The sequence below is a fragment of the Cheilinus undulatus genome, linkage group 17 (genome assembly GCF_018320785.1).
Source record: "Cheilinus undulatus linkage group 17, ASM1832078v1, whole genome shotgun sequence".
NCBI lineage: Eukaryota > Metazoa > Chordata > Actinopteri > Labriformes > Labridae > Cheilinus > Cheilinus undulatus.
Genome location: NC_054881.1, coordinates 20958207 through 20970431, shown reverse-complemented (window position 1 = coordinate 20970431; position 12225 = coordinate 20958207). Strand labels below are relative to the sequence as shown.

Sequence of the window (12225 nt, the reverse complement as noted above, 5' to 3'; positions counted from 1 at the left end):
CTTCAAGAGGTTATCCCTTCAATCCAAAATTAGAGGATTGACACATTTAATTTAAAACAGATTAATAAAAATAAAATAAAATAAATATTTGACACTTTGTCAAAAACTTTATCTACAGCAAAAATCTACTTAAACAGATAAAGTCTGACTTAAAGTTAATTGATTCATGAGATCAAAGATTAAGACCCAGCTTTACACTGGTATACTAACTTTTTTCTGCTTAAGTCGTTAATAACATTCAAAGTTTCAAATACTGTTTATGTGATCTTCTGTACGTAAATTCTCATTCATTTGATACAGGATATGATGTATGAGGATTTCCCTTAGTGGGCGTGTTCATTGCTGGAATCAGCCAATAAGAGCTGAGCACCTCTTTCACAACATTCCAATCCCTCCCCAATACCATCCTCCCACTCTCCCTCCTCTTCTGGTCTGACCAGGCCGTGTATGTGGGACTGTGACACGTAACTGTGCCTGCCTCTTCTACGTGACCAGGCAGGACACCTCTACCTGCGACAGAGAGCGGAGAGAGAGGAGTTCACTGCCCCTCTGTCCTGAAACGAAACCCGTTTGTACCTGAACATATTCAAGCATGGAGGCGAGAGACGCGACTGCAGGTGAGTTTGTGGTTAGCAGTGACAGTCAGTGAGGAGATGTGTTGTTGTTTAGCCTCTGTCATAACGAGTTTGACCAGCTACTAAACAAAGAAGAGGCTGTTATCTAAACCAATGGTTCTCAACTGGTGGGTCGGGACCCAGAAGTGGGTCACGGAGCAGTTTTCAGTGGGTTGCCAATATGTGTCCGGAAAAACAATGGTGGCAAAAGTGTATGAAGAGCATGCAACCATACCTTTTATTTTACTCTGTTTTATTTTGATAATGGATACATTTAAATGTTTTATCAATAATTCAACTCACTGATCTCCTTTTCTTGTAATAAAAGAGCTGCTTTTACCATGTTAATGAAGTAATTTCTCCAGATCTCTGGAAAACTGGCTAAAATTTACACGTTATCATAGGGACAAGGGAGTGTAAAATATGCCGGTCCTGTCTCTTGTTCCATCCAAGATCTTTAATGCAACATTTTTATTTATAAAATGTGGAAATTTGGGTCACGATTTGTCATCGAAGATATCGGTGGGTCCTGAGGCTTGACCAGTTGAGAACACTGATCTAAACTATAGCTGTTTTAGGCGTGTCAATAAGAATGAAATACCTTGTAAATCATGCAGGGATTTTCATGTAATCTAAATTAAGGCTAAATATGCTTGCAACATGTTACAGCATCTATTTTGCTATACATCATAAAAATACAGCTTTGTTTGATGATCATGTTTCTGCTAAACCACTAGGAGCTCTTTTGAGCAGTGATGGGGATGAACAGGAGGAACAAACTGCTAAGAAGGATGCAGCACCTAAAAAAGATGAGCCCCAGAGCAAGAATGGCTTTGAGAAGGTCTTTGGGTTCAGGAAGGAGGACCTGACCTCCTGGCATAGTCTGATGACCCTCCTGAACCGTCCCACTGACCCTGCATCCCTGGGCATCTTCCGCTGCTTGTTTGGTAACAGAAGTTTGTCTAGAAACCACAGTAGCAAATAAAAACTTGTTTCCCTTTAATCTCTTTTTACATATCTCCTGCAGGTTTGCTGATGGCTATTGATGTCACACAGGAGCGTGGTCTCAGTCACCTGGACTATAAGTACCTGGATGGAGCCCCCGTGTGTCGCTTCCCCCTCTTCAATTTCCTACAGCCACTGCCGCTGGATTTGATGTATCTGGTGTATGTGGTGATGTTCCTCGGTAGGTCACTCTCAAACCAATTTCTCAAAGATTGCAGGTTAAAAGGTGACACATCAGTGTTTACAGTTCAGAGAAGTCAGGAGAAAACCCAGCTTCTTTTTGAGTCCAGGCAGATACAATCCTTTTACAGGATACGGCCTCTGTGGGGAGGCAGTCTAGGGTAAAGATCAAAGAGCAAATACCAGACCTGCTATTTTCACCATGTTTTCCCCCGAAGCAGACTAACCCATGAAGACTTGTTTGAGTCTCACAAAAATTTTAACAGCTAATGCATTTAAAATATGCACTTTAGCATAAGCAACAGAGCAAACATGAAGTAGAAACAATGACAAAGTAAATTAACATTGATAAAACAATCACTGGGGCTAAATACCTCAGGCTGCACTGCTGTGGGAACAAATCAATACTCTGAGCATTAAGCAACATTTGAGTTCTCAGTTGACCCATATTACTGTCATGGAAAATTAGACAAAAAGTACTGGAAAATTATTTAAACATTGTCTGTATTTCATATTAGTGTTCCTTGGATAAGTCATAATAATTTGTTTTTTTGTACTGTTGTAAACAGGTGTTGTAATATTTTAAGTAAGGAGGGCAACTCCTTTCATTGACCCCCCCCCCCATTTAAAGTCTGTACCGACTGTATTCTAGGGTAAATTTGATTTAATTTATAAGCATGTAAGAGTTCGTGATTAGAGCAATAGACTGCACATCTTCTGAACTAGACTTCATAAAGGAACATACTGATGTTTGGTCATGATACAATCCTGTCATACCAGCTAAATTCTCACTGGAAAAAGTCTTGGAAATTTTGTTATAAAAGAGTGGTAATCCTGTTTGTTTAATGTAAAGTCACATTGATTTCCTACTTAATTAACATAATTATTTTAAAGTTTTACCTGAAATTTCCAGCATTACAATCATATCTTAGAATACTAAAGCTACATTACCAGTGGTTCTTTTGTTTGTGGTATTTAAAGACTTTATTTTAAAGTATTGTACACATAAAACTATAGCATACAGTTCATAAGTCTTACACGACAACCCTCATATTTTACAAATGATATTTTATGAGTAATTTGAAAACAGCTTAGAACTTTTATAGACAACACATGTATTTAATATGAGATGCTACAATGTCAATTATTATTTTTTCATTTGATTTAATATAGTTTCTTTGGACTTAAATATAGTGTGTGTATAAAGTGAAAGTCAAACAGCTGATTTTTTAGCCAATTTTTCCAGTTAACTTTTTATATTGTTTCCAAAAGACTTCTATCAAAGAATTTAAAAAAAATATTTAAACCTATTCAATTATTTTCTATAATGCTAATATTATAAAAAGTAATAACATTAATAAAGAAAATAATGGTTGTCAGGCATTTGAAGACAATCTTGTAATCACTCTAATACATCAGTAAATACATGAAAGTGAGAACCCTATGCTGATTGCTGAACCGATAGAGTTAAATCTTTTGGTGGAGGCAATGTGATGCTGTGGAGCGGTCTGGGACTGAACTCTATCCTCCAATATGACAACACTTGCCCCCACACAGTGGGGTTTATCAGAGACTACCTCCAGAATTTGGGAGTGGAGAGGATGGAATGGCCTGCCTGCAGTCCTGACCTCAACCCCACTGAACACTTGTGGGATCAGCTTGGGTTTGCTGTTCGTGCCAGAGTGACCAACAGAACCACACTGGCTAACTTGCAACGTATGTGCGACCAGCATAAGGAGATGCCGGGCTGTTGGGGCTGTGTATGGATCTTCCATATGCTACTGTGGCTCCTGTCTGTTAAATGAGCAAATTGCCAATATGTCATGGTTCTTCAGACTTCAATCATCCAATACACCAAACAACACTAAACAATGGTCAATGGCAGAGTAAGCTGTTTGGGATTGGCAGAGAAGTTTTGGCAAATTTATCATGGGTGCAACTCACATACTCAGCTCTGCTGCTCATCCAACAAATGCATGTTCCTTACAAATGTGGCACCATTGAAAAGGGAAATAAAAACACTTTGTAATGGTGTAAGATTTATTGCCAAGAAGCATTATCACAAAAAAAAAACAAACAAACAAAAAATCAACTAAACACAAATTTCCTTACTCTTTATGCAAAGTTTATCTTGTAAACTTCTTTATCAAACTTGAAATATCATGTCATCCAGATTATCAGTATATGATAAAATTTTCTTAAGTGGAGGCAAATGGAAGCAAATAGCTACACAATCCAACTTAATATTTAAATCCACTAACATTTTTATTGTACTAATATGAAGTTCATCAGAGTATTTTTCCTCTACTTGCTCAAACTCCTCAAGACAAACATAATAATTTCTTTTGTAACAGATATGTCTGTTTAAAAATATATTAAGTATGCTGTTTTTGATAAAAAATGACAATGTGTCTATGTTTCACATTGAAGGTGCTGTGGGCATCATGCTTGGCTGTTTCTACCGTTTCTCCTGCCTCATGTTCATCTCCACATACTGGTACATTTTCTTTCTGGACAAAACTGCCTGGAACAATCACTCGTACCTCTACGGCCTCATTGGATTTCAGCTCCTAATCATGGACGGCAACAGATACTGGTCAGATGATGTTAATATATCAGCAGTTTGTTTGTCTTTTCTGTCCTGACTACATGTGTGAGTTCAGCAGAGGGAGACATTTCTGCTTGTGTTTTAATTGCAGGTCGATTGATGGATTGCGGCGACCCTCCATCAAGAATGCTCATGTGCCTCTGTGGAATTACACCTTGCTGAGGACGCAGGTTTGTGCATGAGTAGCTTTTAGTAGCTAATACTGTGTATTTTTAACCTTAAAAGTAATCTACTAATGCTGATGCTTTTTGTCCCTCATAGATATTCATTGTATACTTCATCGCTGGAATCAAAAAGCTGGATGCTGATTGGGTAGAGGGATACTCCATGTCTTATTTGGCTCACCATTGGCTTTTTGATCCTTTCAAGTGAGTGCTATGCAGATGTTTTGATTTTATTTAGTTGTAATCCATAGCCTCTGCTTCACTGAATTTCTTCCTGTTCTTTAGGCTGATCATTCCTGTGGAGATGGTCAGTCTTCTGGTGGTGCATGGAGGAGGTCTCATCCTGGATCTGACAGCTGGATACCTGCTGTTTTTTGACGTCACACGGCCTTATGCGTTCTTCTTTGTCTCCTACTTCCACTGTATGAACTCTCAGCTCTTTAGCATTGGTAAGCCTGCTGTTTTGCTTTATCTAACGCCACTATGTGAAGCAATTTGTTTTGCTATATTTTCATATTTATATGATGTTTGAATGCTCAAGCTTGAGTCACTGTAGTTCACTTAATGTCCACCAGGGGGCTGAACTACCTAGAAATGCTTTCATAATACCTTTTAGTATCAACATTCTTGTTGCCATACATGCTGTTCACCAGTGCCATGAATAAATCCATGATTATTGGTTCAACCCTCATCTTACTGTGACTCCCCCACAGGGATGTTTTCATACACAATGCTGGCCACAAGCCCCCTCTTCTGCTACACTGACTGGCCTAGGAGATTCTTTGCCCGCTTCCCAGAATTCCTCAGGGCAGTCCTGCCGCTCACCTCACCAAACATTCAGCCAAGCCCTTCCTGCATCTACAATGAAGTCCAGGGCACAAACACTGAAGGCCAGGAGAGCCCACCTGTCCCTAAAGCCTCTAATCTGAGACTGAGACACAAGCTTGGAGCCATTTTTACGATCATCTACATCATGGAGCAGTTCTTCCTGCCATACTCGCACTTCATCACACAGGTACATCATCTACCCTACGTAATAACCTTACCTAACCTTTTTCTCCACTCTGATACTGCATTAAGGAAGGATTTGATGTCAGTAAAGCTTAACTAATTCCCCTGTGAGTCACCACACTGGTGGTTGCTCAATCAGAGTCAACGACCGAGAGAAAATAACAGTTAAACAGGTGTTGTAAGCAGAGGAGGGAAGCTCCAAAGACGTAAATTCTCATCATCTGGTGTTTGCTATTGGCACATTGGGCTTTTGTCTGCGCTCTTTTGAATTTAAGCCCTATATCTACATAAAAGGATATTCATTAACAACCAGAGAAAATATTAGAAAATTTAGAATTTGACTTCTATCATCATGAAATTGTTATAAATATCTTTTTTCAGGGTTATAACAACTGGACTAATGGCTTGTATGGCTACTCGTGGGACATGATGGTTCACTCCCGCAGTCATCAGCACGTTAAGATCACCTACAAAGATGGCAAAACTGGAGAAATTGGATATCTGAACCCTGGGGTGAGATATTAGAAAAACACTGACATCTAGAGCACGTGAGATGGCATTTCTGTTTAAACAGCCTCGCCGAGAGTAAATACACGTGCAAGTATATAAAATAATAATTATCCTGTTTGTGTTCTGAAGGTATTCACTCAAAGCCGCCGCTGGAAAGACCACGGAGACATGCTGAAGCAGTACGCAACGTGTCTCCATCAGTTCCTGCCGCGATATAACATCACTGACCCTGAAATCTACTTTGACATCTGGGTGTCGATTAATGAACGCTTCCAGCAAAGGTACAAAAAACAAAAACGTATCATTAATGCATCCACTTTATATCTGTGATTTTAAGGTTATAGTAAGAGTGGGCATGTTTTATTCTGTGCTTTGTCTAAGATACTTTTTGCTGCTGTAAATTGGAATTTCCCCTTGTGGGACTAATAAAGGAATATCTTATCTCTTATCTTAGTTTTTGTCATTGAAAAGCAGCTTATAATACAAGGGCCAAAGAATAAAATAGGTTTGATACCTCTGCAGTGACCAGTTTTTTATAGATTATCCAACTTTTTAAGGCTGTTATCTCAAGTAATGCTCAGCCTATGTCCATTTATCCGTTATTAATCACTGTTAAGGTTTCTGATTAATTTTTAACTGGGCCTCTAATGTGGTATACGATAATCAAAATCTTTAAATTCTGATAAATTCAGTTTCTATTGACATAATTTTCTAAACAACATATCACCTCCTCTACTTTGAAGATCCTATTGAATAACAAGCAAACATGGCCCTGGTGCTTGTATTGTGTACTTTCAGGCTCCAACAGAGTGAATTATATTCTTTCTATTCTTTGTGAATTGAAGCAGTCAATGGATTTTTATGGATGTAATGTCTTTGGGTTAAATCTTTTTTCTAGATTTGGATCTTGGGGGACCCTTTGCAGCGATACAGAACTGTTTTTGTTGGAATAATCTGGACAAATAGGAGTGCATATGGCCAAGCAGTCCCCACTCTTTAATCCCTATTTTTGACTACATCAATCAGTCAATTGTGCAAAGTTTGGCAATTAGACTCCATTATGAGGACTTCATGTACTTAAAGGAGTAGTGAAGGCCTGTGATAATCGGGATTAGATGCTAATGAACAGCATGGAGGTGGCTGGGGTGGAGGAGGGTTGCAGTGCCCACACTGAAACGACAGGCTGACTGTAAAGAGAGGACAACTGATGTAAAATCTGACAGCTGCATGATGATTGGGCAAAGGTTGTGACAGAATCTGATTTGCTTAGTACTGAAGAGAGTGGTCGCCCATAATCAGCCGATCAGAGTGGGAAGAGAAAGAGAATGGAAGAAAGGAGTTGTATGAATGAGTGGTAACAAATGAAAGAGTAAGAGACAGTTTTCCTGCTTAAACTTTTATTGAGGACCATTTGAAAAGTGCCAATTCATAGCCAAAGTCATCTCGAGAAACTTTAAAAATAGGGGAGGTCTAGACTGAAATCTCTGTTAAATTATTTATAAAGGAAGACCTAACATTAATCCACCATGAGCTCAGCACTGAGCAACTGTTAGCAAAGATACAGTGGAAAGGAGAAACTCTTAAACAGGCAGAAACCTGAAGCAGAAATCAAGCATATCACATTAGTTCAGGCAGGCCACAGAATCAAGCGCTGCCAAAACTGAGATCAGCTGATCTCATGCAAGCCCTCATCAGCTGTCGGCCAGCTGATTTGCTCAAAGCATGCTGTTGGCTAATCGCTCTCCTGCTGCTCTTGCCTGGCTATGCTCTGCCATTCTTTCTGTAATCTACTGTTGCAACCCCCTCCACTCCAGCTCCTCCTTTCTTCTGCTTCTGACTTAATCATTGTCATTCTGTTGTCACTGATGCCTGCTCTGCTGTGGGCCTTTTGCTGCTTTTCTCCCTGCCTCTGGCTTTCCTTGTCAGCAAAGGAAGAGCAGGAATGTGTGCTGTTCCTGCTTGATGCTTTCCATGTAGGCTCATTGAAGGGCAGGGTGATCCCAGAACAGCCAAAAGGCCAAATATAAAAACAGCAATGAAGGCAAAGTGATCCTGACTGAACTGTTGATGACTTCTTTTTAAGGATCTTTGACCCCCGTGTGGACATCGTAAAGGCTGACTGGTCTCCATTTAAACCAAACCCATGGCTTATGCCTTTGCTGGTGGACCTCTCACCCTGGAGGACAAAGTTTCAGGAGATCGAGGGCAGTTTGGACAATCAGACAGAAATCGTCTTTATCGCAGACTTCCCAGGTTTCTGATCTCTTCATGTGTCAACTTGTATTTAGGTTGGAAAATAGTGTTTATATTTGGCTGTTTGCTTACTCTTATTCACCTTTGTGGTTCTTTTAGGTCTCCATCTGGAGAACTTCGTAAGTGAAGATCTGGGTAACACCAGCATCCACGTGCTGCAGGGCACAGTGAACGTGGAGGTGGTGGAGGAGAAGAAGAACTTCACTCTGCAGGCTGGAGAGAAAATAAAGGTAGAACAACTCTATTCAGTCACCTTTAAAACCTAATGATTAACCTGGACAAACCTGGATATTTGCTGTAATTTATCTGTGTTTGTGTTTAGGTACCAGCAGGAGCTTACCATAAAGTTTACACAGTGTCTGAAGAAGCTTCCTGCTACATGTACATCTACGTCAACACTACAGAGGCAGCACTTCAGGAGAACTTCACCAAACTGTATGAGATCCAGGAACGAGTTCGTAATGGGACAGGTAAGAATAGGCTCATGCCAGGCAGAAAAATGATGGAGGAAAGCATTTATGGATGTTCCTAGTCAGAGAGTCCCTGGACTAATCAGCAGTATTTTGGGGGGAAAAAGCAGAAGCTGAACTGAAAGTTTTTCTTAGTGTAAATGATGTTATTTCTTTGCTCTTGACTGTCTTCAGCAAGAGTATGATTAACCAAATGACTCCATTGATAGTGAATGACAAAGGCTCTCTGTCAAACTAGCATTATGTCACTTACTCCTCAGCAGCGACGCTTGCCCACTACATCAGTCTGTCTCTCTGATTGGCATCTTATGAATTTAACAGACAAATTGTTCATCCAACCACCCTCCAAAATATTTTTTAAAGGTTCTGCCCTTCCCAAACACTGTTAACTGATGTGAAATATATCCCATGCATTGTATTTGTTCAACAGGCTTTCTAGAGTATTGGGTTAAGACAGATAAGCATTAAAATGAAACGTTAAAAAGACAGAAAAAAAATATAGAAAAAAGGGAGAATTTGTTCAGGGAAGGGAGTTGAAAGTTGCAAAGTTTTACTAATGCTGCATAAGAATATTCTTAAAATGTTACCATTTAATTAATTCATCCTCTATTTCATTTTTTATTCTTTATTGAAATTAGTTTTTTTTGCTTGCTTTCCCACAGAAACCGAACCCCTTCCTCCTGAGCTGCAGCCTCTCATCACTGCAGCCAAAGATGACGGGGCTGAGGTCGACGCTACTGACCCGATTGTGAAGCTCTTCCTGAAAAGGCAGCGCCGCATGAAGGAGGTGAAGAAACGCAGGGAAGCCGGCGTTCTGGAGCGACTGGAGCGCTTTGCAGTGAAGAAATACTACACGATACGAAGAGGGTGAGTGTTGTCTCCTAATATACCAGGTTTGTTTTTATTCAAACTGAAAATGTACACTAGAAAATTAAATTAACCTGTGAATGTCATCAATCCTCAGATTCTTGATGACAGCCATCGCCATGAGAAACCTGGCTGTCGGTCTCCCTCCTCTTGAACAGCTGACACGTGAAGTTGAGTTCGCCACCATGAAAGCGCCGCAGGCAGATGGCAGCCAGGACGACCCCCTGAAAGATGAAGTGGGCCATGGAGAACTTTAAAGAGGCCGCTGAGACCAAACATACTTTGCTGAATTGGCTGCAGGTGCTGGATCACACTCACATGTGTGTGTTGTTACTACTGGACTGTTACTGGGACGAGGCCGCTCAGAAATCAAAGCATGTTTAATTTTCTATGCTTCACAAGCATTTTGAATGATTTCCAAATGCAAAGACAGTATTTTTTTAAAAGTGTTCTTCATGAACCTCAATTTATGCAGAGGACCTGCTTCTGTTAACGCTGCAGCACATGTGATTACTGTATATCAACAGCAGTGCACTGCTTTGCTGTACAAGATGGCTTTTCCTTTCCTTGATTTTTACAAGTGCAATTAATGTAGGCAGGTAAAATAACCAAAAAGGGCATTTAAGCTGATGTGAGGAGTTTGTATCCAGTTATGAAACAGCCTAAAATTAATACAGATGCCTCTTTATGACCTATAAGAGCAAATGAGTCACTTAGTGAACAAATGAATTACTTTATTGTTGTTATAAATTCCTGAAGCCATTTCTAAGGGGTAGGCATCATCACTTATCAACACACTACTGTAACAGCCTTTTATTCCCCTCGTTTTTAATAGCAAAGATTCTTGATTAGTGATTTTCGCCTTTTGTTAAAAGGTCAACTTAATTGCTGATCCCACATTGTCTGTGTTTGCAGTGTTGTGTGCACTGTGCAATTTTTCTCTGACTGACATGAACTCACTGGCTCTGTTTCTGTAGCTCAGCCACAGCAGCAAGAGACGTGAGATCACAGAACATGAGAGTTCACACAGGAATTAGGAGATCATGAGATAACTGAGCCAAATATAAAAGTAGCATGTAAAAGCGATATAAAAAGGGCATCAGGTCTCAGGAAAAACAACTCCTGCTTAAGGCATCAGGCGAAAAGGTGTCAGGAAAGAAGGCGTTAAGAAAATGCATCAGGAAAAAAAGGCATCAGGGATAAAGGGGTTGGATGGTAAGAAAAAGGTGTCAGGGAAAATGGTTGTCAAGGAAAAAGGTGCCAGGGGAAAAAGACATTAGGAAAGAAAGCATCAGGAAAAAGGTGTCAGGGAATGAAAGTCGTCAGAAAAAATGTTGTCAGGGAAATAGGCTTGTTTCCTGAGACCTTAAACCTTTTCTCCCTGAAGCCCTTTCCTGAGACCTGATAAAGTTTTTCCGGACAACTTCTCTCCTGTTCCCTAACACCTTCTTTTCTGACGTTACTTTTCTTTCCTGACACCTTTTCTGTGATGCCTTTTTTCTTGATACTGGGTGTCTTTTCTCTTAGGACTTTTTCCTGACACCTTATACATTTCTCTTGAGATTTGACACCCTTTTTCCTTGCGCCTCATTTACAGAGACCTGACATTTTTCCGGTCCTTAATTCCTGAGACCTTATGCTTTTTCATCTAAGATCTCACACCTGACCCTGAGACATGAGGTATCTCAAAATGGACACTTCACCTGAAACTTTTCCAAATAGTTGGTTTGTAATGTTGTTGTAGTGATGAGATTAACATTCCTGAGTCTGTGCATTGTGTTTTACTTTTATATTGCCTCAATTCTCCGTGCATCCTTGTTCCTCTTTGGGTTGAATCGCTCTAATGCCTCATGCTGGCAAAGCTCTGCTGAAACAGCAGATCAGAGCAGAGTGGCACTTCTGGCATGCATGAGACAATTTGCAGCATGTGCCATGGAATTACAAAGACTGATTAGAAAGGTAGAGATATGCTGTGGGTTGCACTTTCAGAAAGCTGCACAGAGAAGGTGTGTGGAAGTTGAGGGTTATACATTAGCTGGACAAGATTATCAGACAGACAAGATCTACTACTTCCTTTCTTTGCAGGGGGTGCAAAAACTGACACAAACTTGAATTTCCCCACAGGAGCTTTAAACAAGCATTTAAAATACTGTATCCCAGATGAACTCTAGCTCATGTTTTTGCTTTTTCATGATGTTAAAAACAGAAGCTATAATTTTATGCATTTTTTGATTCAAATGCAACAAGCAAGCTGGCTGCTGAAAGGTTTGATGATTTATAAGGGAAAGATTTTGGCAAGTATGCTCACATGAAGTGCATCAAGTGGGATTCTTGCCTGAGGCATCATTGTTTGATTCCACTTTTTTAAACCTGCAGAAAGATATGTGGAGCTTTTCTCTGTTTTGACGGGAATTCTCTGAACTTTTTATGCTAACCCTGTAATGTGAGGAGCCTGACAAACAATTCTTATCCTGTAAATTGAAGCCATTTTTAGACATTTTTTATAATAAAGAAACCATTTTTGAAAACATTGATGTGTTTTA

General features: G+C 39.9%; 1 protein-coding gene across 1 annotated transcript; it reads left to right on the top strand.

Annotated features, from left to right (window-relative positions):
- Nucleotides 1-419: 419 nt before the first annotated feature.
- Nucleotides 420-12216, top strand: ggcx (gamma-glutamyl carboxylase). Its single transcript, XM_041810531.1, has 15 exons — nt 420-617; nt 1352-1561; nt 1642-1800; nt 4230-4395; nt 4499-4577; nt 4669-4775; nt 4857-5020; nt 5285-5586; nt 5964-6095; nt 6222-6373; nt 8176-8345; nt 8445-8575; nt 8668-8815; nt 9478-9682; nt 9780-12216. Exons 1-15 carry the CDS (start codon nt 593-595, stop codon nt 9937-9939), a joined length of 2310 nt encoding a protein of 769 aa, XP_041666465.1. The 5' UTR covers nt 420-592; the 3' UTR covers nt 9940-12216.
- The last annotated feature ends 9 nt before the right edge of the window (nt 12217-12225 follow it).